This window comes from Phoca vitulina, unplaced genomic scaffold, assembly GCF_004348235.1.
Source record: "Phoca vitulina isolate PV1807 unplaced genomic scaffold, GSC_HSeal_1.0 scaffold28, whole genome shotgun sequence".
Taxonomy (NCBI): Eukaryota; Metazoa; Chordata; class Mammalia; order Carnivora; family Phocidae; genus Phoca; species Phoca vitulina.
In genome coordinates, this window is record NW_022589731.1 from 13,504,179 (window position 1) to 13,531,491 (window position 27,313).

At 48.1% G+C, this 27,313-nt stretch overlaps 1 protein-coding gene across 1 annotated transcript; it reads left to right on the forward strand.

Moving 5' to 3' along the window:
* Window positions 1-2,144: 2,144 nt before the first annotated feature.
* LOC116644091 (pancreatic lipase-related protein 2-like) lies at window positions 2,145-20,668 on the forward strand. The gene is made up of 12 exons (XM_032423372.1): window positions 2,145-2,229; window positions 4,777-4,931; window positions 5,719-5,844; window positions 6,835-6,969; window positions 7,745-7,856; window positions 9,315-9,434; window positions 10,617-10,736; window positions 12,921-13,039; window positions 15,104-15,233; window positions 16,790-16,901; window positions 18,003-18,170; window positions 20,552-20,668. The coding sequence occupies exons 1-12, from the start codon at window positions 2,181-2,183 to the stop codon at window positions 20,613-20,615; spliced, it is 1,410 nt and encodes a 469-aa protein (XP_032279263.1). The 5' UTR covers window positions 2,145-2,180; the 3' UTR covers window positions 20,616-20,668.
* The last annotated feature ends 6,645 nt before the right edge of the window (window positions 20,669-27,313 follow it).

Genomic DNA, 27,313 nt, shown 5'->3' on the forward strand with positions numbered 1-27,313 from the left:
TAGAAGTTATCCAGCCCAACAACCCAGCGAGTCATTAGCTTCCAACGTCCCATTCTTTCACCCAGCAAATGTTTATTGATTATCCCATAACTACCGGATACCGTGCAAGGCTCTAGAGACAGAAATGCCTATACAGAACTTGACCCTGCCATCAAGGCAAGATCCAAACAAATAATCATGGAAATATAATTACCAACTAGGATATGTTCTATGAAAAAAAAAAAAAGGACAGTGATAGATGTAAAGAAGGGTCTGGTTCTGCTTTGGACATTGAAGAAGGCATCTTTGAGGATGTGACATTGAAGGGGAGCCCTGAGGGACAACTGATTTTAAGCAGGGAAAGAGTGAGGGTCATGTGTTTCAGGAAGAAACAGAATATGCAAAGACCCCAAGATGGACACTTTCAAGAGAGACAGCACATGACCGGCGTGCATGGAGTTCAGTGAGCAAGACTCAAGGTGAGGAAGGGGAGGAGAGCAAGGTCCAGGTGCCGTAAGGGCCATGGTAAGGAGTCTGGGTTTTCTCAAGAGTAATGGGCAGCCACACTGGTGCCATATCATGGGTCTCGGGCTTCCATTCAGTCTAATGTCATTCCAGGCTCCTCAGTGGGGTCCTTTATGAGTCTTGGATCTGACCTCCTCTCTAAGCTGCTGGAGACCTCCAGAGGCAACATTAAGCTGTGGGGGTCACTGAGGCACGGGCATCCCTGTGAGGCTTCATCATCACCTTACCTGTTCCAAAAACTTCTCTGAAGCCGGCTCGAGATACGGAAGTTCAGTCCTTAGATTCCCTCAGCTCTGCACTGCTCACCTCAGAGGTCTCAGAAGGCAGTGTCACAAAAAAAAAAAAAAAGGAGCCATTTTTCTACACTCTTTCTAAACCTTCAGGAAATTGCTAGCAACCTCAGTGGTTCTGGGGTTGGTCCAAGGGTAGGAGTGGAACGTGGAATAATTAGAACTCTCACCCAACTGCCAGTGGGACTCTTTGGGAGAGTGTTTGGCAGCATCTCCTAGAGCTAAGTATACACACACCGTAGGACCGGGCAGTTCTACCCCCGGGTATAAGCCTGAGAGAAATGACTGTGTGTGTCTACCTAAAAACTGGATCCAGACTAGAAGGTTTCTAGCAGCATCGTTCATCATAGTCCCAAACTAGAAAGAACCCACATGTCCACCAATGAAAGAATGGATAACCCCACTGTGAGATATTCACACAGAAATAAATCAATATAACACAGTAATAAAAAGCTAATAAAAAGTAATTAAAAATAATAAGGTAACCAATTAAAGTAAGTAACCAATTACTTAAACATGTAACAACATGGATGAATCTCAAAAATGGGTTGTGGGAAAGAAGCAAGACCTTAAAGTGCACACACTGTATCATTCCATTTATAAGCAATTCTAGAACAGATGAAACGAATCCACAGTGATAGAAATCAAAGCACTGGTGTGGGCGTGATGCTAAAAGATCATGAGAGAAACTTCTGCCTGCTGGAAACGTCTTATATGTTGATCTGGACCACTAACATAGGAGGACACATCTGTCAAAGCTCGTTATGCTGTACTTTAAACTTAAGATTTCTGCACTGTGGTATATCTAAATTATGCACCAATTAAAAAAAAAAAAATTGGCAGGGCGGCATCTGGCTGTCCTCTCAGCAGTGAAGGAAGGATCTTCTTATCTCCAGGTCAAAGTACAGCTGATACAGCTCAGAAACGGTCTTAATATAAAGACTATGTTTCTAAATAAAGCCAGAGCTGAGCCGTGTTCGTTTTCTTCTTTTGAGCATCTCGGTCGTACGGCCAAGCTGGTGGAACGTGCGGATGCGTTTATGTGATACGTGTTTGTGAGAACCGAAGTTCGAAGCACGCAGGTGCACAGCCCCAGCCAACCCTTCTGGTGCTGCACAGTAAGTCTCAGCCCCCGTGGGGCAGCTTGGTGGGGCTGGGGCTGCCAGAGGGATGCGGCCCTGGGGGCGGGGGGTGAGGGCCCTGCAGCGGGGAGACCCAGACACTGGGGGTCTCCGAGCAGTGTGTGTGGGAGCGGGGGGAGGCCCCAGGGGTCCCAGGTGCTGGGCTTTGGGTTCCACACACTGTGTGTCCTGTCTGGGCTCGGCTACTGCCAGCCTCGAACCTGTGCCCAGGGGTGTCTGTGTGTCTGTGTTTTCATCCGCGTAGATGCTGCCTTCCTGGACCATCGGCCTTCTCCTGCTGGCCACCGTCAGAGGTGAGGATGCTGTTCCCCTCCCGCTGGGGAGAGAGTGACGCTGCCTGGGTGGGCCTTCCGCCGCCACGAGTAACAGCATTATCATTATTTCAAGAAAAGCAGCTGCCATCCTTCAGGGAGGGGTGACTCTGTGGCAATGGGGTTGACACGGATGATCCCGGGTAATCCTGCTCTGTCCTGTTCTTCCTGCAAAGGCTCTAGGGACGGTGGGGCGGGTGGCAGCGGTGACAGCAGCTGGGGCAGGGGGAGGGGGAGGCGGCTTCGGCAGGCCCCCCACACCCTCGGTCCCTTGAGTGGCCAAGCGCATGCCCGCAGACTAATGTCACAGAGATGACACTGTGTGACAGGCCGGCCAAATGAACCCACCCTCCCGCCCACGTCCCCCAGTGTCTCTCCTCACATGGTCTCTGTCTCCCCAGCTCCGATCAGTCCCTCTCCTCTGGCCTCTGTTCAGATTCAGATACAGATACCAAGGTCTACTCATCCTCAAACAGAAATAACCTCCCTTACCCCACAGTCCCTGGAGCCTCCCGCCTGCTTACTTCCCATCACCCCCACCCCCGCAGAGGCCGGCCTCACACCCTTGCTGCCTCACTTCGTCCCATCAGGCAGAACCCCTCACTGCCTGGCTCGGCCCCCCAAACCCTGCTGGAGCATGCTTCCCGCAACAACAGACATGGTCTCCTCGGGTCCTTACTGAGGCTTTCTTCCGCACCCAGACTCCCCCGCCTCGTCTCCTTGGCTTGTCCCCAGGCCCCCTCTGGGCCTCCCATCCCAGCCATGGAGCGAGACCTGGCTCCCAACAGCAGTCTGGGGTGGATGGGGCTGCATCTCAGGCCTCTCTGGGCCCTCTGGTCTCCTTTGCTGGTCTGCCGCCTCCTCCTGCCCCAGACTCGGGCAGCCCCCAGAAGTCACTCCCAGGCAACCCCACCTTTCTTTCTCTGCTTTGGGGCTTCCTCCTTGCCTAGCCTCTGGCCCCCCCACCCTCCTGAATTCCAGGACCTCCCACCATGCCTCAAACTCACTTGTCCCAAACCAGGCTTAGACGTCACCTCTTACCCCCATCTCCCCACCTCTGCCTTAATTTCCACTGTCATCGGGGGTTAGGACACCTGTGACCTCCCCAGGCTCCCTGCCCCTGCACTGCCCCACCCCACACCCCCACCTCTCCTAGGCTTCCCTCCTCTGAGTCACCTACACTAGGCTCTGCAGAACACCTTCATGAAGCAGGGCCCCCACACCACTCACCGGCTCGACGCCCTCCAGCACTTCCCCACTCTCCCCCAACAGCCCAGGTGTCTTAACCTGGCCCCCAAGTCCCTGCATTTGCCACCGAGGCAAGCATTACTTTAGTTCCCCCGCTTCCCAGAGTGAATTCCCCTCCTTCGTTACTCCTTCCCTGTTACATTTCCTCTCTCTCTCAAGATGGGGTTTGACCCCGATCTGTCCCAGCCTCTCCTCAGCACCTAGCTGTAATCCCAATTAAACTTCACAGGTTCAAATCCTGGCTCCTCCGCTGGCCGTCCCCTGGGGCAGCTTACTCTGTCTCTCTGTGCCTCGGTTTCCTCATCTGTAAAATGGGTGTAATAATACAACCTCCTTCCTCACGGGGCTGTTCTGAGTCTTCAGTGGGACAATACTGGTAAAGTGCTAGCATGGTATCTAGTGCACAGTAAACAAGTATTAACTATCACCAGTTTTTGAATGAACGGCCAACATTTAGCACCAGCACTTTAGGAGCTGAGGAAGCCTAAGACAGAGACCCACTGCAATCCTCCGGATTTGATTATGTCACCCTCAGTGACAATTTCTTGCGGAAATGTGCATGTTGTAGACAGAGAAAGGAGTGACATTTATGGTTATGTGCCTTATCAGGGGCATGGGTTGAGCCCCTACTACATATAGTATGATGCAACAATAAATCATCCCTGTTCTTTAAAAAATTCACCTTTTAGGAACAACAGGGAAAATCTGAAATAGCAGAGAATAATTTGGCGCAAAAGTGTGTGTAAAAGGATGACATGAAGTTATGTGCATTGGACAAATACCCACAAATGCCTACTGCGTGCACGGCCGGTGGTGGATGTAAGGGAGAGGTCAAGAGGCACCATGCCCCAGATTTTCACATTTGGATAATTACCTGATGCTTGATGAATATACGTCCAAGGCCGTCTGGGAGTTTCCCGGGAGAAGTAGTTTTAAGGCAGAAGGGTCCCAGGAATTCTCAGTGATTCCCCGACTGGCCAGATGATAAGGGTTAAACAGCATTAAATGTGCGATTCCCAGCACCCCATCCTAGGGAGTGAGGTGAATCAGAATCTCTGAGGGAGGGGCCTGGGATTGTGTAGACACACATAGCCACTCCCAGCCCCCAGATGATTCCTATCACCACGGAAGTTTGGGGAACAACAGCTGGCAAAGGTGAAGACCAGTGTTGGCCATAGCCAGGCCCGGGCTCACCCTGAAGAATCCTCTTGTGTAGCTGAGAATACAATGCTCCTTTCTAGAACCTCACAAGTGCCCTGTTCGTTGCTCTTCCTGCCCCAGGAAAGGAGATCTGTTATGGACATCTTGGCTGCTTTTCCGATGAAAAGCCATGGTGCGGGACCCTTCAGCGGCCTTTCAAGTTATTTCCCTGGGATCCCAAGGACATTGACACCCGCTTTCTCCTGTACACAAATGAAAATCCAAACAACTTCCAAGTAAGAGTGGGTGTGGAAACACTGCGCAGTGGGTGGATTTGGGTGCCCACACTGGAGCTCTCACATGGTTGTCTAAAGAAAAAAATGCACTGCCTTGGAACTTTGCAGATGATGCTTCCTCGCCAGTGTTAGACCTAGAGCCAACTTAGCTCTCAGGATCACAGACCACTATGCATAGCTTGATGAAATCTCTGGACGCCCAACCCAGAACTAACACATCCACGCACACCCGTGCACAGACCTTCAAAAGATTCCCAGCTGCAGTTTAGCCTGTTCCTGGGAAAGTATGAGCAGCATTTATGGAGAAGCCCAGGCCTGGCATTCCCTGGGAGGGTCTGTCTTCTTCCTGCACCAGGCAGGGGTGGGAGAGAAGCCCCTCAACGGGATGGAAATGGGGAACTATGAATCCTTCCTGAGGAGCCAGAAGACAGATAGGAAGAGGGGAAACTTAGCCACAAGGGACAAAAGGTGGGGACCCTCAGGGCACCCTTCAGTTCCCAGAAAGCCTACCAGATGGAAGCAGGGCAGGCTTCCTGCTGGTGGTCAGAAGTGACCAAGAAGGACATGCTCAGAATCCAAGCAGCTCCCAGCTCCAGTCCCTGAGAGGTTTCAGAGAGCTGGTGTCTATCTATAGGTCCCTGAGGTCACCCACTGTGGGGTTCTAGGGGACCAACGCCCTGCTCCCAGCTCCCAACTGGGAGTCTGCTTGGACGCGGCTATGGTGCTGTTTTTACTTTGTGATCCTTCTTCAGGCATTTTGCCTAGCACTTTTTTGTAATTAAACCAGCTGATCACTGCCACTGATCTAGCCACGGTCGAGGCTTCCAACTTCCAACTAGACCGCAAGACGCGCTTCATCATCCACGGCTTCATAGGCAAGGGGGAAGAGAACTGGCTGACGGACATGTGCAAGGTAGGGGTCCCCCCCACCCCGCACCTAGCCACTCCAGATGGAGATCAGCACCCAGCACCCAGATTCAAACCCCGCAGCCCCAGTGTCTCTGAGGCTGGGAAAGGAAATACTCAGGGAAAGAACTGTCCTTTGCAAAACCACCAAGGAAAGCCTGGGTTCCCAGGGCATCCATTGTCAAGTTCTCCCAACCCAACAACTTCTGGCCAACCAGCTCCTCTTGAGGCCGAAAAGAACCAGAGTGCAATCAGAAAATTCCAGAGGTGGAGACTACAGCAAATTTCCTGACATTTTTCTTTGATGCTTTATGTAAAACCCTTGGGTGACAGGAAAGCACTTAAGTTTACCTTCTAGAGCTTTGCTATCTAATAGACCATTCTGTGCTGATGGGAATGTTCTGTATCTGCACTATCCAAATCAGGAACTAGGGTCAGGCTAGAACACCTAGAGTATTGTTGGGAACATAAAAGCAGCACTACCCCGGGCTTCAACTATCTAGTGTAGAGGTCCACAAACTTTTCCTGTAGGGAACCAGGTAGCAGATACTTTAGCATCTGTGTTCAATTTGGGTCATATGGGTCATATGGTTTCAACTCAACTCTGTTTTAGCTCAGAAGCAGAGATAACAGTAAGTAAACAAATGGCTGTGGCTTTTTCCAAGAAAACTTTATCTATAAAAGCAGGTGGATTTGGCCCTACCTTGATAAGTCTGCTAATCCCTGATCTAGTAAGTGATGTTTGTGATCTGGGTGTGTCACTAAGTATCCGTGAGACCTTAGACAAATCATTTAATCCATTCCGGGCCTCAGTTTCCGCATCTGTTAAGTGAGGATAAGCATACCCAGTCAATAGTGACGTGGCAGAAGTGTGGACAAGTGCAAGGAATCAGGCCTGGCACAACTAGGAGCTTGGCGGGTGTGAATGCCTATCTCCGGAGTGTACAACCTGTGGCTGTTGATAAATTGGTTTCTCCCTCTTGCTTGTCTTCCCCAGAAAATGTTTAAAGTGGAGAAGGTGAACTGCATCTGTGTGGACTGGAAACGCGGGGCCAAGACACGATATACCCAAGCCGTCCACAACATCCGCGTTGTGGGAGCACAGATAGCTTTCTTCATACAAAATCTGTCGGTAAAACCCTGCTGGGCCACATTCTGTGGGTGGCGGGCAGGGAGGAGAGAGGGGGGCACGCAAGCACCACCTTCGTCGTACCTAAGACGCACCCTAAGGCCCCCCCCCCCCCGGGCTGAGGCCGGGCCTGGAAGCCCAAGGAGGGCCTTTTCTAAGGTGAAGTTGCACCTTTCCTCCCTCCTGAATTGTCCCGAAGACTCCTACTTATGGGACCCGAGGCAAATTAACCTCTCTGAGGCTCAGTTTCCCCTTCTGAAAGAAAGCCTTCCCTGTATGCTCTTCTGGGGATTCCAGAGCACGCTGGGCGGCCAGCTACTCTCAGGCCAGATGAGTCTTCATTCTCAGACAGCGCAGGACGGAAGGCCCCTTACAGCCTTCTGGAAGGTCTATTCTGGAGAATCCCAGAGCCAGGCCCACTACCCACGCTCTCCCAGGGATCGGGGAGGTGGCCCCGCGGCGGGGTGCGGGTGGCAGCAGGCAGCGCACGTCGGTCCCCGCCCGGGAAGCCTGCAGTTGACTCGGTGGCCGCTGGTCAGCACTGTTGCCCCGCGCACGAGCCGGCCCGCGGGCCACGCAGAGTGCCGGGCCGGGTCGCGCGGTCGCAGGCGGCGTCCTGGATCCGGGGGGGGGGGGGGGGGGGGGGGGGGGGGGGGGGGCGGGGCTCCTCGCGAGTTTCCAGCCCGAGTCCCGTCCCCATCCCCGAGCCCCGCGCCCGTGCGCATCCCCTGCCCCCCACACCCCCGCCGGCGGGACCTGACGCGCCATCCGTCCGCAGACCGAGCTGGACTACAGCCCGGAGGACGTGCACCTCATCGGCCACAGCCTGGGCGCGCACGCGGCGGCCGAGGCGGGCAGGAGGCTGGGCGGCCACGTGGGCAGGATCACAGGTGCGCAGCGCGCGGCCCCGAGCGGGTGCGGGCGGCCGGGGCGAGACGGGAGCGCGGCCCACGCAGGGGCCCCGGCCGCGCGCACCGCTCCCCCGCCAGCGGGAGGGGGGGGTAGGTGGTGCCCCCACTGGAATCAGAAAGTAACTGTCCGTGTTTTCATGTGTATTAGAAAATACCTGATTGTAAATAAAAATACATTTATTTTTTAAAAAGAAAACTATAACTAGAATATTAAGCGCCTGACTTCAGGGTTATTATTGCAGGAGTAATATAATAATAATAATAAAACTGATTTTTTAAAATTAATTCATCCGTTCCACAAATACGTGTGCTGTGCCGTGCACAGGCAGAGAATGAGAAGTGGCCACCTGAAACCTGCCACATCGGAGGTGCTCAGTAAATACTGAATAAATGAATGAGTCACTTGGCAAAAATGAACGCATACAAGACAGACACGGACAACTACTTATTTTGTGCCGGCAAATCAGCATGTGGCTTTGGCAAACAGTTCAATTCACAATGTAATGAATGTCTCCTTTGCTCGGGGCGCTGTGCTGGTGTCGGGGGAGGGATAAGGGGATCATAGTTCATGTTTCTGTAGAGGTTTTCAGTTTGCAAAGTCCTTTCTCTTCCACCTTTTCATGGGGGTTTCACAATAACCCTGTAAGAGAGTGGTTGTTATTCCCACCATCCGGACAAGGAAACTGAAGCTCAGAGCCGACAGGTGTTTGACCTTGAGCAGAAAACCAGGGCTAAATATAGGTGCCTGAGTCCCGGGTGCCTGGTGGGTTCCACCCTCTGCCTCTCTTCAAAGATGAAATGGCCACAGCGCATTTCAGGAGATCCACACTCTAGTCCAGGAGGCAGACAATTAAGTAGGCAAGTCAATTCAGAGCCAAATTAATTAAACACAAAATAATCCTATACAATGTGGGTGGTGTGCGCTGAGAAAGGAGAGGCTAAGTTTTCCCTGAGGAGGTGGTGTTTGAGCCCGGTCTTGGAGAGAAGAGATTTATTAGGGGAGGATGTGGGGAAGTGAGCAGCGGGTGGGGGTAGCGTAAGCAGCCGGAGGGGACAGACAGTGTGGGGACAGGGGACTGGGTGGAGCTGGGCAAGGCCAGGGAGCTTGCAGTCTTGGAGAGCTGTGGCCGAATAGTAACAGGTGAAGGTAAAAAGGACAAAGGAGATGAGGGGGCAAGGGGGCCCCCTAGATCCTGCTCAGAGTCAGGCACTGGGGACTTCTGGATGTTTGTTGACAGTCAGCGACCCCACTTCTGGCCTTTCTATCTCAACTTCTCTCTCCTGAGCAGACGGGGAGCTACAGACCCCATTCCCCAAGTCACGGCTGCTGAGGTCTGGGACTCTTGGCCCAGGAATCCCCATGGCTTTTGTGGGTAGAGGGTTTAGAGCCTGGTTCGTCTTAGAGTGTGGCCTAACTACCCACCTCCCCCATTTCAGGACTGGACCCCGCAGAGCCATGCTTCCAGGGCACGTCTGAGGAGGTTCGGCTGGACCCATCTGATGCCATGTTTGTGGATGTGATTCACACGGACTCTGCTCCCATCATCCCCTTCCTAGGTGGGTGCCCCACTGCACCCCCTGGTGGCCAGCTGTGACTGATGCGAGTGGGTCCAGGTGCACCCCACACGCACACCACAGGGCCAACCACAGGACGACCTCGGGCACCAGCCACAGACAGACAGGCAGGACAGTGCCAGTGGGAGCGAACTGCCTGCTGGCCCAGGTAGAACCAAAAACACTTCTACAGCCTGGAAGGCTGTCATCAGTCTTCAAATCTTTAGTCCTTTCAATCTGCCAATATCCAGAGGGACAGTTAAAATTCTTATTGATGTTTGACTTGTACCGGCAAAATGCAAAAGTTAATTTTTGAATTTTTGTTTTTTTACTTCTTTTGTCAAAGCTATGGTTACTAACAGTTTGTTTTGTTGGAGATGAAATATATCCTTTTATCTAGTTCTTCTAAAGTCAATGTTCTTTTTTCATTATATTCTTATACAACCACTCACGAAACGTGCCAGTGAAAGCATGTTTTTAATGAAAATTATATCATTTATTGAGTGTTTACCATGCGCTGCTTTGAACATTTTGTATACATCAGCTCATTAATCGTAACAACCCTAAAAAGTGGGTATTATTATTACGATTTCACTGCCAGAGGGAAGGAGGCTCCACAAGGTCAAGGCCAAGTAATTGCCCAACATGACAGAGTCTATAGGTAGAACCAGGTTGTGATCAAGGTCTATATGCTTCAAAAACCAAAACTCCTACCATTGTGCTGGGCTCTCAGTATAGCGACATAATGGAATGTGTCTCAGCATAACAATATAACATAGAAGTAAAAATTTTTAAATGAATACGGTGATAAAAACTGCACCAGTCCTGATATGTATCTGCTGGTACATAGTGGTGTCAGGGCATGACGGTACCGCTCAGGGTCTCCCCAAGACAGACAGACAGACAGACAGACACACATATACGTACAATACACCTGTGTGCATGCTCGCCCAGAGCCCACCTTCCCCCTCATCTCTCTTCCTGTGTGCTCTCTTCCCTTCTTGTCTTGCCAAGTGCCCATTTCTGAGCACTTCCTGCAGAGCCACAGACAGGGTGGCTAGGCCGAGGAGAGAATTTGCCAAGAAGGTTCTCGCTGTGGCTGGAAGGAGCTGAATGCTGTCTGTGACCACAGCCGAACATTGGGACCACTCACCTCCCTGCTCCCCTCTGCTTACAATATTTCAGGTTTGGGAATGAGCCAAAAGGTGGGCCATCTGGATTTCTATCCAAACGGAGGAAAGCAAATGCCTGGATGTCAGAAAAATGCCCTTTCAACCATCGTTGACATAAATGGCCTATGGGAAGGTACGTAAGTTAGAGAAGCAAGACAGCTGCTGTTCCACTTGGGGAGAAACGGTGCGTGCTCTGTGCCAGGCATTTCCACAACAATGACGTGAGGTCTTTATTCTCATCAGCCCATTTTACAGATGAGGAAACTGGGTCAGTACAGTTATAAAACTTGCCCAAGGCTACCCTAGATTTAAGCCCAACTTCTGGCTGCAGAGCCCCGACCTTGTGCCCCTTCCTGCACCGTCGTCCACTTGTCAGGATGCTGAGGCAGGAGGGGACCAGCCCACTGGCAAAGACCCAGCTTGGGTTTTGGCCCTCCATCCTCCGTGCCTGTTCTTTGAAGGACTGCTCGCTGGGTATAAACAAAGATCTGAGCGGCTTAGACTTTCTTGCCATTTGCTCTGGTCAGGTTCTAGGCACAGAAAGGAGCTGAGCTGGTAGGAAGACAAAGAGGGGGACGTGCTCTGCGGGTTTGGGGAGAGTGTGCTGGAAGCAGGAGGCCTGGGCTCTGGGGGATGAGCCTTGTGTGGACTTCTGTTCATCTGAGAGGGCGGACTCAGTGCCCCGAATAGGAGGTGACCTAAAGCATCATCTGGGCTCACTGCCCTTGTTCTGACCTTCGGCTATTCTTGTCGCCCAGCCCTGAAACCGGGCTTCACTGTCCTCCCTGAGAGTGGAGGCTTTGAGTCTGTGATCATTTCATTTTAGGATTTATTTGTCCGAGCTGGGAGTTCCCCGAAGCCAGGGAATGTGTCGGGGACCTCCCAGACGCACCGGGGTCTAGCCCAAAGCAAGCATCCGTGCAAGTCTGTTACATGGGGCTCAGTGACCTTCGGTGGCATTTTTATAGTTTATATAACATCAACATTTATATATGTTGATGTTAAAGAACAGGGTTGTTGAAGCCACAGGCGATATCCACTGACAGTACATGGTGCTTTAACCTCCTCTGGGCTCCGCGCCAGGTTACTCCGGGGAAGACGCAGCTTTTCAGCTCCCTGGGAGACCACCAGAGTCACAGGGAGGGCTGCCCCCTCCCGGAAGTGCCGAGCAGGCCACACATAATGGGAGCCCAGGTTTAATTAAAAAGGCCGTTTAGAGTGAAGAAGCCCATGAACACTGGAGTGTGTGTGGACTGTGTGGAGCTCCGAGTTACCCAGGCTGAGCAGAGGACAGTGCAAGTTACTTGCTCCTGTAGGATGGGATCCCAGGGCAGCAGTTTCGGATGAAAGAAACAATTCCGTTTGAAACAAGTTCTGTTGTCTGGAGATGAGCGTTGGTGTGGGGCACATGGAACCAGCTTCTGCAGGAAGTTTCTGGGCTGGGGGGCATGTAGAGCCCAGAGCTGTGGGGAGCTAATCCCACTGCTGCTTCCCAGTGTGCCTTTCTCCCTGGGCAGGGAATGAAGCCACCAGACCCCCACCCCCGAAGGGACCCCCAGCTACATCTGTTGTTGCCGGGGATCACTTCGTAGGAAGTTTTGTACCCAGTAGCTGGAGAAGTGAAAAAACAATTTTCCAAACAAGAGGACTTTGGGTTAAAGAAAAAGGTGGTGAATAAAATGCAGTGACAGAGTGGCCAGAGGCCACAGTAATCGCACTGTCCATTGCTTTTACCTTGTGCCTGGAATAGTAGGAAAGAAAGAGTTCTCAGCCTGGAGCCAAAGGCACGGGTAAGCCTGCTTCACTCAAAAGGCCTGTCCGGCGTGTCCAGCTCGCAAACTGAGGCCCAGCCTGCAGGCAGAACGCAACCCACAGCAGTATGTGATTGGCCTTCACAGTGACTATTTAAAAGTTGGAACGTACTGCTCTCATGTGAGCATGGAAAGATTTTCATGGAAAAGTCAAGATGCTAGCTACTCGTGAAAAATCAGAACAAGTAATCTGGGCCTTTACCATGCAATGACTGGCTGGGCCGTGTAGGGTCCCCTTAAAGGCTATTGCTATCCCCACCCCACCACCCCCCCTGCATATACATTTCTCACTGCCCCCTGCATGGCCCCCAGCCCCCATCATTCCTTCACATTACATGCCCGGCCCCAGATTTCCTCCTCGCACCTACGTATGTCCAAGTCAGTCACAGATATTTCAGGCTGTGCCCTGACACTCATCTTGGAGGGGATTCCTCGATCAGTCAGAGTGGTTCAGCCTTCAAAAGTGAAATGCGTCCTGTGAGCTCCCGTGGCCTTTGCTTCCTCAGGAACCCGAGACTTTGTGGCTTGCAATCACCTAAGGAGCTACAAGTATTACTCAAGTAGCATCCTCAGCCCCGACGGCTTCCTGGGCTACCCGTGTGCCTCCTACAAGGAGTTTCAGGAGGTAGGTCACACCAGGGCTAGGGGAAGATGCTGATGGCCCTGTGGGCGGTGGGGGTTTTGTCCCTGTGGCTTGGCACAGAGCAGAGCTGTAACCTCATGAGGAACGGGAGGAGGGACCGGACATGCTGAGCCTCAGGGAGACCTTCTCCCAGAAGCAGGGTGGGACCTGACCGCTGGGCTTTCCCTAGATCCCAACTTTTTGTTCTAGAAGATTCCCAATCTACACAGGAGCCAAAAGAAGGACGCACCGATTGTTAACATGTAAATGTGTGCATATGTATAGTTTTCTTCTAAATTATGTGAAAGCAAACTCAAGACTTTACTCATAAATACATCCATCTCCTGAGAACAAGGTCATTCTCCTCTAGAACAATGTTCAAGAAAGTTAACATTGATACACTAATATTTTCCAATATATAGTCCATATTCAAACTTCTCCAAATATCCAAACAATGTCGTCTAGAGCTGTCTTTCTTTTTCTTTCTTTCATTCGCCCTCTCTCTCTTCCTCCCTCCCTTTCTTCTCTTCTCTGCCTCTCTCCCTCCCTTCCTTTCTTCCCTTCTTTTTCCTGCGTTGCATTTTTTTTTAATCTCCTTTAATTTCTCTCTCTCTTTTTTTTGTTTTTGAGAGAGAGAGAGAGTGCACATGCGCAGGCAGGGAGGGGATAGAGGGAGAGAGAATCTTAAGCAGGCTCCACACCCAGCATGGAGTCCGACGTGGGGCTCAATCTCACGACCCTGAGATCATGCCCTGAGCTAAAACCAAGAGTCGGACAGTCAACTGACTAAGCCACCCAGGACCCCCCTTTTTAGGCTCCTTTAATCCAGAACAGCTCTCCATCTTTCATTGGTCTTCCCAAGACATTGACAGTTATGAGGATTCCAGACCAAGTGTTTTGTAGAATAGCCCACAATCTGAATTTGTCTGGTTATTTCTTCGTGATTCACCAGGTGTTATCGAGTCCTCAGTGTATCACAACCAGAGACATTGGCATTCATTTAGTGACACTTTGTCTTATTATTTGATGACTTGCAGTTTGATTACTTGTTTAAGATTAAAAAAATCTGCCAGATTTCTCCACTCTAGAAGTCCCATTTCCCCTAAGTGATCTCTGAGGTGATACTGTTCGAAACAACAAACCAGTGCGAAGGGTTGAGCTTCTTACCTGAATCAATTAGCACTTTGGAGTTGCAAACGTTTAAGGCTTCAAAATATTTTTTTCTCAAAAGTAAAAACAAAAATATATTTATACTCACACGTTTTCCTTTCAAAATTGATTTCGACCTTAACATTCTCGGGTTGAACTAAGATCAGAAGGGCATCATGTTCAATCCCCAGGGTCTGTGAGTATTCGTTGTGCAGCCTTGGCCATGCTGGTTATTGCTGGGGCATGGATAATAATATACCCAGCCTCCAGCACGTGTCTTGTGCTTTCCAAATCGCAAAATAGCTCTGCATATCATGGAGGATGGATTTGGTGAGAGCAAAGAACAGAAGACCAGTGACACTGTACTATAAAATGTTAGTCTGATCTGAACAGAGCAAACCACCTCCTCCATCCCCAACTAATGAGCTACCATTTGGGAAACATCACACAGGGATCAATTATATAATTCACATTAAAGTGAAGATGGTCATAGACCTTCTCTTCCTCTGCTCTTTTGAAGTAACTTATTTGTCCCATTTATTCCTCCTGGAAGATGTCTTGCATTTCCCTTCCATATTTTAATATTATTGCTTCCTGGATATGACTTGTCTACACAACTATACTCCAAGTTTTCTGGGTACTTCTTTGGGTACATAGCAGGGCTTCATACAGTTCTGTGCATGATTCTGAGGATGAATGCATGGATGTATGGGTAGATGAATGCATGCATTGCCAGTGAAGGGGTGGAAGGATGGATGGACGGTTCAATGGGCAGGTAGATGAGAGGATGGATGGGGGATAGATGGGTGCATGGGTAGATAAATAGGAAGATGGATGGGAAGATGAGTGATTCCACGAGTGACTGAGTGAGTCAGTCAAAGCCCACCACTAACAAGCAAATTATGTTTTTTTCACCAGAATAGCTGTTTCCCTTGTCCAGCTGAAGGATGCCCCCAAATGGGGCACTACTCTGACCAATTTCTGGGGAAAACCAGGGCTGTGGGACAAACCTTTTTCCTGAACACAGGAGACAGTGGTAACTTTACTCGTAAGTTTCCGTTTTACTCATTTAAAAACTCTTGCAAATAATTTGGAAGGTGTATCAGCCTAATGAGTCAGGACCCCTGCTAGCAACTGACAGAAACTCAACTCCAACGGGCTTAGCTGTAATAGAAGGTCATTATTTAACCAATAATCCTGATCAACGGAATGAAGTGCAGTGATTGGCACCAGCTGGTCACATTTTCATCCACCCCGGTACCAGAAAGGGTGAGTCCATTAACAGAAGAAGGGGGTCATGTGGGACAAAGCCACCGTAAGTCAAGAGGTCACGCCCGTGATTATCTGTCATACAGATAATGTAGTCTCCCTACACAATCACGCATATATGCACGTGCACACGCACACGCACACACACACACACACACACACATAGTGTTTGTGTTGTTGTTTTGCCCAGCTTCTCACCAAAAAAGTACAAGATAGTAAAATCATCAAGATTCATTTGTCATAAGTAATAATACATGGTGGCTAAATAGAAGAGTGTTATTTTCCAAGGGAGTGATAAATTTAAAAATATATATGTATAGCACTTTACAAAACTCTTGTCACATGTAGTATCTCATGTAATCCTTACAATAGGATGGAAGATAGCAGTTTGGCAGTATCTATAATGTCTCATGTGCATATTTCTTCAACCCAGTCATTCCACCTATCAGACATACCTTAGGGCAGTGCTTGCATAAGAAGGTGTGCTCAAGGATGTTCACTGCAGCACTGTTTTTAATACCAAAAGTTTAGTGAGGAGAAACCTAGATGCCCCAACTGGTAAACAACCAATACTGTATTAACCATTAAAAGCAAGGAGATAGTTCTACGTACTGAAGAGAAAAATCCTCTATGGTAAGTGAAAAGGCAAATGACCAAAAAACCATGTATCAATACAACAAATGCAACAGAACATGTATCAGTCAGGGTCCCAAGAGGAGAGAAAACTCATCGAAGTGGCTCAAATGAAGAGACTTTATTGAAGGGTCCACTTTGAGAGGTGTGGGCAAGGTTAAAGGAACAAACAAGGGACGCTGAGGCACCCAGAATCTGGTGGCTGTGGGGCTCCTGGAATGACACGTTATCATAGAGGGGGGAGTTACTGCCAGACATCCGGTACTAGAGCCAGGAGAGAGCAGGGGAGCATGAGAGATGGGTCCCCCTCTTTCCTCCTGTCTTCTGATTTCCTGCGCACATCTCTTACCAGCTGAACTCAACTGAACGCCAGTGGCAAGATCCCTGGTGGGGGTGGCCTTCCAGAACACGGGGTAGGAGAGAGAAGGGTGGTAAATCAGTCTGGGGTGAGGATGGGTGGAGACAATAGAGAATAATGGCGCATCCTATTTGTGGAAGGGGAAAAAAGCCTGGATATTCTTTTATAAACTTATCTGTGTATGTGTGAATGCTCAGAGAAAGCTCTAGATTAGGGTTTCTCTACCTTGGCACCATTGACATTTCAGGCTGGGGATTCTGAGCTAGGAGCAAGAATCCTTCCATGGGGTGATTTTTTTTTTCAACAAGATGAGTTCATTGAACTGATGATATGTCTTTGGACAGGTTGGAGATACAGGGTATCGGTCACACTGGCTGGAAAAAAGAAAACGAGTGGGTACTTCAGGATTGCTTTGTATGGAAGTAACGGAAACTCAAAACAATATGAAATTTTCAAGTAAGTTTGACGGTAAAGTGAAATGGTCAGACTTTTCATCATAGAGTATTCATAAGAGATTGGGTATAAAATGATTTCTAAATCTGGCCATCTACTCTATAGAGAACCATTGAATCTTAGAATGTCGGAGCTGGAGGAAAATCTTAGCATCTGATCCAGTCATCCCATTTTACAGATGAGAAGAGTGAGGCCCAGAGGGGGAATTCACTATTTAAAATCAAATACATGCTAACTTCTTTTGGAATGTCCAATTCTGACTTCGGTTTTATTGATATCAAATTCTCCTTCAGTGACGCACGTTTATGTGGCAATTCCCCCAACACGTGCCCTCTCCACCCCCCAAAACAGGTATCCCTAGCTTCTTGTTGCCGTGGTGGTAGCCTCAGCACCTAGCTTTTGCTGGGCAGATGAGGTGCTTGGTAAATATGTGTTGGATGAACTGTAACTGTGCTGTAAAATTATATTCTGTTTTTTGTACTTTTACATAATGCTTTTCATGTTAAGTTAAAGCTCTTTGACAACTTTCTGTGCCCCATATGAAATCCTAACAGAAGACCTCTGCTGAGCCACAGGCATCTTTAAACATAAGACATTGCGGGGCGCCTGGGTGGCTCAGTCGCTAAGCGTCTGCCTTCGGCTCAGGTCATGATCCCAGGGTCCTGGGATCGAGCCCCACATCGGGCTCCCTGCTCCGCGGGAGGCCTGCTTCTCCCTTTCCCACTCCCCCTGCTTGTGTTCCCTCTCTCGCTGTGTCTCTCTCTATCAAATAAATAAATAAAATCTTTAAAAAAAATAAAAAAATAAACATAAGACATTGCATTAGTTAGTCTTGTAGTGTAATTATAGGGTTAATATGCCTCCCCAAATATTTGATTTCCCCTAAGGACAAATTAAGACAGTAGAAATCTAGAATCCTATATTTTTTGGCAGATGTGTGCTTGACAAATACATTTGTGTTTTAGCAGCCCCTGGACGAACATGAAGTCGTTCAAGGTATTTGCAGAAAACCTACAACGGCATGGTTTAGGGAAACATTCGATTGCTATCATCCTTTGTATTCATATATCTAGCTGATATAACATTCTATGTCTGTGTTTTCAGAGGATCCCTCAAACCACAGGCAAGTCATATGCGTGACATTGACGTGGACCTCAATGTTGGAAAAATCCAGAAGGTTAAGTTCCTCTGGAACAACCATGTGATAAATCTTTTCCGGCCCAAGCTGGGGGCTTCGCAAATCACAGTGCAAAGCGGTGAAAATGGGACTGAGTGCGTATCTCTTATTCCACCTACATCTTAGTATCTATACTTACCTATCAAGCTATCTATACATCCATCCATCCATCCATCCAGTCATCCACTTACCCATCTATGTAACTATTTACCCGTCCATTCATCCATCCCTTTCTGTCCATCCACTTAACCTACTCACCTATCCATTTATCCATCAGCCATCTATCCAGTCTTCTGGCCATCCAGCCATTATCTACTCAACTATTCATCTCAACTCCCCATCTGTCCATCTGATTTACTTTGAAAAATCAAATATCATTTTCCTTATGCCAGATTCAACTTGGCAGGAGCAAGGCATCAGTTATTTGAGAAACAGGCAAACATGAGACTGTTTTATCTCAAACACTAAGGAAAACACCTAGGCAGAACTTGTAGGAAATCGCTAAGTTAATTCCAGTTGGGGTGCAGTTATTAATGTAAACTGGTTTGTTTGGAGACTATGGCATGAAAAGGATAGAAACTGGGTTGGGATCTCGCTCATAGGGGCATTCTCTTCTCATTCAAGGGAACAGAATCTTACTTGGTTGGGGCTGGGAGAGGATATAACTGTATTTAAAATACTGAAAGAAGAAGGCCACCTTCAAAGAAGATCATCATAAATAACAGGCTGTTAGGGTCTGAAGGAAACCTAGATAAATAACCCCCTCAACTGCTCTCATTTTAAGATGAGGAAAGTGAGATATGGCGAGTCGGGCAACTTGTCTAAGATCACAGAGGGAAGCTAGAGAGAATACTAAACCTCAAAATGTGTTCAAAAACACACATCAAGACCTTGCTCAGCGGCATCATTTAACTGGGCTGGCTGCCCACCATACTATTCCCAATTCCTCCGCATGTTGTTGGAAGGATCAGATGTTACTCTGGCTGTGCCCTTCCTTTGTATACTCAAGAGCAGAGCACAAGCATAAAGCGCAGCCCAGACTTGGGCCCAGGTCATCTGACAGCCAATCTTGTCCTCCTGCCATGGGGCCTGTCCTGCTCACACAGCCAGACGTGGAGCTGAGGATCTGGCAGGCCTGGTGGTGGGATGCATTGTGAAACTGTCTGGATTTCAGAGTCATGAGGTAGGGGTTGGGTGGAGTCGTTGTTTTCAAGTACAGTAGGGCCCACACACAATATTTTGCAAGTACCAAAGTCATCCCCTCATATAAGGGATCCCTCATCAAGGAGCTACATTCTGAAGCTGAGCCCTGAGGGAGGGCTGGGTGGTCAACCATCCTCCCCTAGCCAGAGATACCATCAGGGCTGAAGAGGCCAGGGGTGCCCTGCATCTCATGTCTGGGTACCTGCCCCACCCAACCAGGCTTCACCCCTCAGGAGTGACAACCCTTCCCAGTCTTTTTTTTGTTTTGTTTTGTTTAGCATCTTTATTGAGAGATCATTCCCGTACCATACAATTCACCCATGTAAAGTATGTAATTCAGTGACTTCTAGTATATTCACTGAGTTTACAATCATCTCTGCAATTTTAGAACATTTCCTTACCCCAAAAGGAAACCCCACACCCATTAGCCATCACCCGCTCATCTCCCTATCCCTTTGCCCAGCCCTAGGCAACCACGAGTCTATTTTCTGTCTCTGTAGATTTTCCTGCTCTGGACATTCCATACACATGGAGCCAGATAATATCCGGTCCTCTGTGCCTGGCTTTTTTCATAGCACAATGTCTGCAAGGCTCCTCCATGTGGTAGCCTGTATCATTCCTTCTTATTCATTCCTTTTTATTGCCAAATAAGATCATACAGATAGACCACATTTTAGTTATCCATTCATCAGTTGGCAGACATTTGGGTTGTTTCCACTTTGGGGCTTTTATGAATACTATTGCTTGTATCCAAGTTTTCATGTGGACATACGTTTTCATTTCTCTTGGGTATATAGGAGCAGAATGGCTGGGTCGTAGGAGAACTTTAGGTTTCACTTTTAGAAGAACTGCCAGCCTGTTTTTCCAGAGTGGCTGCCACATTTTATGTTCCCAGAAGTAGTGTATGAAGAACATTCATGATCTTGACTCAATAGGGAAAGTCCCCTCTGGGCAGGCTATGGTGCCCCTGGGAACGCATCTCCAGGCCCACAGCTGCAGGCCCATCAGAGACTCTTATTTTGGGGAAAAAAAAAAAAAAAAATCCTTGGCCTAACGCAGCTGATTCACTCCCAGCTCATTAAGAAGCTACAGGAGAGGAGGATGTTGTTTGAGTGGTTTTGCTCAGTAAGAATCACCTGGACTCTGCTTGGTGTAGCAGAGCCTTTCGGTCAAAGATCTGAATTCCAGGGGGCTGGCTAACTGCTGTTTGCTCATCTGAGGTCCCATTTCCATAAGCAAATGAGTCTCATGCTGAAAATGCTTTCTTCCACAGGTCTAATTTTTGTAGCAGTGACACGGTCCAAGAAGATGTTTTACAATCTCTTTACCCTTGTTAAAAACGTGGTCATCTCTCTTGTATCTTTGCCGTAATAAATTTTTTAATGCCCTCGGTTTGACGTTGAGGTGTTAAGTTTGGCATTCTCTGTGTTCTGGGGTCACATTTCAGAAATGATTTGTGGGACTGGAGCCAAGTTTAATCAGGGGTAATGCCTGAAAGCTCCCACCGGCCCTCCCCCGCCACCATCTCTCTCTTTCAGGGCACGTTGTGGGGCCTGTTCGAATGTATTTTATTTCCTTAGGCAATGAATTTCTCTCATATTTGATAAAGTCATCATTGCTCCCATGTGTTGCCCACCCAGCTTTTAACATGCTAGGGGAAGAAGTGGACCCCATGCAAGAACAGCCTCTAGCAGGACTCAGAGCAGTCATTATTTAGATTAAAGCCTGTCCGTGGCATGAAGGAAGAGGGGCTTAAAAAAATTAATACATGCACGTGGTGCAAAATGCAAACGATCCAGAAGAATATTCTTACACAAGGTATGTCTCTGTCCACCCTCACCCTCCAAGTCTCTGGTTCCTCTTCCCAGAGACAACCAGAGTTGTTTTGTTTTGTTTTTTCCCCAGAAATATTCAACTTGTACACTCATGTGTGGCCATCTCACACAGCCAGCCCCAGCCCCACCGTTTTTATTTCAGACAAATGGTAGCAATAGGTACCATTCTCACTTTGCTTTTTGCACTATCAATAAATTGGATATTATTCTCTAATGGTACAGAAAGAGCCTCTTCATCCTTCCTACAGCTTCATAGATTCCACTGAGGAGTGCTTGTGGTGTGGTTGTCTCTGCCAATGGACATAGAAGTGTTTTCCAAAATTTCCCCATTATGAATATTCATGCAACTACTCTCCTTTATGACTGTTTTACATTGTAAAAATTTGTCCAATAAATGTTTCAGATAGATTTCCTTTGGTCAGGATTGCCAGATTCCCTTCTGTAGTCAATATACCAACCCACACTCCAACCAACCTCATGGCATGGCCGGCCCATGCCAAATTGCCAGCCTTATAGGCCAAGAAGCCAAATACTGGTAATTTCATTCGGTTCCTTCTAACAGGAGGGCGCTTCGCACCTTTTCCAGCACAGTGAATTGTCTAATCATTTTTTAATTTGGTAGGTTAAAGTGTTGTTCCCTAAATTGTAATTTGTGTTTGTTTTACTATGAGGGTGAACATCTTTTCCGTGTTTAATGGCCCTTTGTCTTTCTCTGTAAATCGTCCAAATTGTTTGCCAAGTGTAGGCATTTTTTTCATCTCATTTTTACTTTAAAGAGCACTTTAAAATTAAGAAAACTGGAATATTCTGTCAAATGCAAATATTTTCCCCAAGTTATCCTTCTCCCTGGGAGGAAATGGTAAGTGAGTCGAAGGGCCTGGACCCAGCTCCTACCTGGAAAGTTCTGCGGGTGCCGTAATCCAAGGGGCTGCCCAGAAGGATCGAGCCACCTGAACTCACACTAGGTTAAGGCCAGGTGGTTGAACCAGGCCCAGGTCTCCTGCTTTCCCTCCCAAGCCAGATACGGGCCTGTATGGTCTTCTTCCGAGGCCACTGAGCAGGCAGAGTCCGTGCCCAGGTCCTGGGGTTCTCGGTGCCACCCAGGCAGAGCAGTGGGGGCCTGTGTGGAACTCAGCCCTTCCGGCCTGGCCTTCTGCCCACACGTGGCCTCCCACGCCCCCTGGCCAGCCTGCCCACTTGTTCCTGGGACCCTAGTGACAGGTAGCAGATGTTACTTTCGGGGCCTGAGGCCTGGTGGCATGGGGTACAGGAGTTGGGCAGGAGTTGGGGTATTTACTGTTCAATTCTTAGAATCCAGAAACGGCTCCAGGTAGCAATTCTGGGACTGGCGTCGTGACAGAGCACTGCAGGTGATTCATCCCGAGATTCCAAGAATGAGAGCAGAAGGAGCTCTCCCTCCCCTCTCCAGGGATGCCTCGAATTTCTAGCAGAACAGCAGTGCTCGAGCTCAGCACCCGGGGGGGGGGGGGGGGGGGGTTTCTTTACTAGCCTTTTCTCTTTCTATTTTCGACATTTTTTTCTTGAAACCCTATCCAGCATTTAAAATCTTGCCCTAATGTGGTGAAATAGGTCCATATCTGAGACCTATGAGGCTCCCTAGATCTTAATAAAGCTACAAATTCTAGAACAGAGGTTCTCAGCCCTGGCTGTATATCAGAATTGACCAGGTAGCTTTAAAAGAAACCCCATGTCCAGGCCACACCCTAGACGAGTTAGAATTTCTGGGGTGGAGCCCAACACCAGTACTCTGAAAGCTCCCCTGGAGATGAACAGTCAGGGTTGAGAACTACTCTGTATGTTCCCTCCTAGGGGCGCGTAAGGACACTTGCTAATCTTTTACCACTTCTCACCCGGTGATATTGGGCTGTGCAGGAGGGCAGAGGTGACTTCGAATCCTAGTGTCCTGTCTTTCTACCCGGACTACCTGGGCCGGTTACTTCCTACCTCCAACCTCAGTGCTTCCCCGGGAATAACAGTAGCCCTCCGGTACAGGGTGGCTGGGACGATGAAACAAGATAAACCATGCAAAACCCTCAGTGCAGTGCGTGACGCTTGACAGCCAGCCAATAAATGAAGCAGGACAAGCAGGCGGGCCTAAGTTATTCACAGAGACACCACGACCAAGATTGAAGACAAGTGCAGCCTCAGAAAAGGTATTTGAAGTGGAGACAACAGAGAATTAGTATCCAGCATACATAGTAAAAAGGACAGCCCAATAGAAAAATGGACAAAGGGACGCGAGCAGGCAACACACAAAGGAGGATCCGAATAATAAATATTTGAGTTACCAGGGCGCCTAGGTTGTTCAGTAGGTTGAGCGGTTGAGCGTTGGACTTAGTTTCGGCTCAGGTCATGATCTCAGGCTCCTGAGATTGAGCTCCACATGGCATTCCGTGCTCAGTGCAGAGTCTGCTTGTCCCTCTCCCTCCCCCTGTGCTCTCTCTCTTGAATAAATAAAATAAAGTCTTTAAAAAATTAAAAAAATTAAAAAAACAAATGTTTGAGTTACCTTTGCCAGTAACGAGCAGAATATAAATGAAATTAACAACATGACATTTGTACCCATCAGACATTTTTAGCAATAAAAAAGAAATGAAGGGTCCATATATAGCAATAGGGGTAGATCCCCCAAATGTCCTGTTGGGGAGAAAAGCAAATGTTGGGAAGATACCATTTAGATACAGAAATTACCATTTATGTACATTATTATTCCCCAAATACTGCTACCCGCTGCATATGCACTACAAAATATCAAGACATGGGCATTCAGAATCCTTCCTTTTTTTTTTTTTTAATTTATGAGAGAGAGAGGGAAAGCACAGGCAGGGTGGAGGGCTGGGGAAGAGGAAGAAGCAGGCTCCCCACTGAGCAGGGAGCTCAATGAGGGGCTCGATCCCAGGATCCTGGGATCATGACCTGAACTGAAGGCAGATGCTTAACCGACGGAGCCACCCAGGTGCCCCCCAGAATCCTTCCTTATCAGTAATGTCATTTATTTTTTGTTACAATAGGATGTAAAGCAAATATGACAAAAAGTTCATCTTTGCTAATTCCACAGGGTGGTCACAGAGGTGTTTGTCAATGCTATTTTTTATAGTTTTAATTTTGTATCCAATTTTAAAAGAAAAAGGAGAGAGTTAGAGGTTTACAATATTTTGGAGTTCAGAACCTGTGGCTGGTTGGAGGGGTTGCTGGTGAGAGGTGACTGAGTGGTTTCTGGGACCCCAAGATGGTTCCATGTCTGTATTTGCATTCAAATCCTGATTTATCAGCCACTGTTCCCGAGACACACAGCAAAAGCCTCCCTCCCTCCCTCCTGCATCTGTCACATCAAAACTCTCCATCTTCAGCCTCTGACAGTCTTGCTACTCGTCCCCAGTGTCACACCCGTCATGCCTGGACCAAATGGCACTACCGAGGAGGACAAAACCCAGGACCTGGGCAATAGCCTGCCAGAGACAGCAGAGACCACAGTTGGAAAGACAGCTTTATTTCTTAGCATTTACCTGCCCCCGGCACAAGCCACGTAATTACTACAAAGATCTCACTGAATCAAGATTTAATGGTAAGAAAAGTGCGATACAAAGCCCTCCATTAAGAACCAGGCGTCTTCATCTTGTCTTCTCAGCTTCCGTGGGGGAAAAATAATGAATACTTTACAAAGCTATTTCGTAACATGTTATGTTAAATGAACAACAAATTACTTTTTCTTTTACTAGCTTTTAATGCCAATAGTCCCATTTATTCCTGACCTTCAGATATATGAGCTATTTTAAATGACAACGTAAAGAGTTCTTGTTTGAAAACGCAAGCTACTTTAGACCGCATATTACTCCTTCTAAGTATAGCGTATGGCAACATCACACATTTATATCTAACTGGTATATATTTCAGTTGACATTTATTGTTCTGCATATGTGTCAAATTCCTTAATGATGACTCCGACAAAGGCAGAGAGCTTGGTATATATAAATTACATTTGCTACCATATAATCAGTGTTATCTATTAGAACGCTATTTGTGACAAATCATGTTCAAAATAAAAATTGAATTGATTTGTCTGTTATTTTAACATTGTGCCGCTCACAGCAAGCCTTTGATTGAATCTTAAACACTTCAATGTTCTATTTTTGTTTCAGGCAGATCAGAAATGGGGTTTGCACCATTCTCGAAGCTAAAACAATCTGTAAAACAACAAAATCAAATTTCAAAAAGCGTCTTTGTTTTCCAGCCACAGGAGTAAATTTGGTGAAGCTATCATTACAGGGTACACAACTTGGCGACCAAAGCCTCACGCGCACATTTAATTTCTGTGCATCTATTTTCATCTAAATTAGGTTTTAGCTGTAATGCAGAGTATGAAAAGCCTCGGCCAGGCCTTTGTCTCTACATTTTCTGTCGACCCATTGCAGGCTTCCTCCCAGCTAATCTGAGCTCCACATCACCTCGCCCTGCTCCATTTTGGCAGTGGGTTTGGATGATGGTCTGTGTCCTGGGAGCACGGCGGTTCCATTTCCCAGAGCCCCCAAAGGGGTCTCTCTTAAGAGGGCACCTGCTTGACCCAAATTACTTATGAGATGCATCACTTATGACTAGCTCCTGGCTAGCATCATCCCCTTGGGTTAACTCGTTGTTTAGGGCAGGGGTTGGCAAATGAGGGCCCGTGGGCCACCTGTGTTTTTAAGGCCCTCCAGCAAAGAAGAATTTTCACATTTTAAAATGGTTTTTTACGAAAATCAAAAGGAGAATACTATTCCGTGACGCATGAAAATTATATGAACTTAACATTTTAATGCCTATAAATAAAGTTTGATGGGAACACAGCCACACTTGTTCATTTACATATTGTCTGAAGCTTCTTTCCTGCTAAGATGGCAGAACTGAGTATTTGCGACAGAGACCAGATGGCCCAGAAGCCTAAAAAATTGACTATCTGGCCCTTTAGAGAGAAAGTCTTCAAACCTTGTTTTAGAAGGAAGGGCCTTAGTAATTTATGTTTTTATTAAAAGGGTTGTCACCTTCAGGGCGGGAGGCTGAGGGAGTGTTCAAATAAAACGCTGCGTTCGCGACAATCGATTTCATAGAAACCTTTATAGACGCATTGGCTGAAAGGTCCTCAAAATGTTAGATAAAGGAAGTTAGATAAAATGAGGGAAAAAAGGACAACCAAGGAAATAAAACAACCCCAACCTTCACCAAGCCACAGATGTGATCAATGTGTACACAAATTATAAAATAAGTCTAAAATGCCCTCAGACAAATGGATTGAAAAATAAGCAATCACCAAAATTGTGTTGAGTTTAAGCAAATGGGAGTGGCTTTGGGTCAAATGGCATTAAGCCAGAGGTCTGTTAGCACCTGCCAGTCACCCAGACCCTGCAGCCGGGGTCTGAGATGATGGAAGGCAGGGAGTGCCTCAGCCAGATGGAGAGGCCCCGGGAGAGTTGCCCTTGGTGTGACCTTCAGGAGAACACATACCGGAAACAAGGCCTAAAGGAACTTGGGGCTGGGTGTTCGGCCCGTTCAGGTCATGGAATGCCTGGTGCCCCTTCCTGATGGTACCCCTGGCTGGTTGGGGAAGGTGGGGTATATGCTCCCTCTCAGCCTTTGGAGAATCCAAATAAATCTGGTTTGAATCCAGATATGAACACAGGCTTTTGTGGGGGACACATGAGCCTCCTTTGGGGGAGCCTATTGTTGGAAGACTAATGGAGGCTGGTGTACCCCATTCTCTCCCCCCCCCCCCCACTAAGGCCACCTCCATCAGCAGAGAAAGAGGCTTTCAGGGAGAGGGCAGGTGGGGACTCTGCCTGCTTGCTGGGTCTTCCCATCTAATGCTGGCTCACATTGTAGAGTGTTGATTCTGGGCTGGGCAGCAGGGGAAACTTTGGGTATTTGTTAGGGGAGAAGTAATTTGCTTGAGGAACTCAGAGGCCTTTGGGAAAAGAGCCAAGACCCCAGCTCTTGAAACTCTTGGGGTGGGAGAGAGTCTGATAAGCAAGGCCTAGAATAGGGCAGGGAGATGAGGGCCTCCAGTCTCTGGCCTTAATCCAACCTCTCAACTTCTGCTTTTGGTGGTGCTGTTCCTTTCTAGAGCCTTCAGCTCAGTTAAGAGTAGCCTCTGAGTCTTGGGCCAGAAAAATGCCAGGCCATGCCCTTTGTGTGCATGATTTATTTAA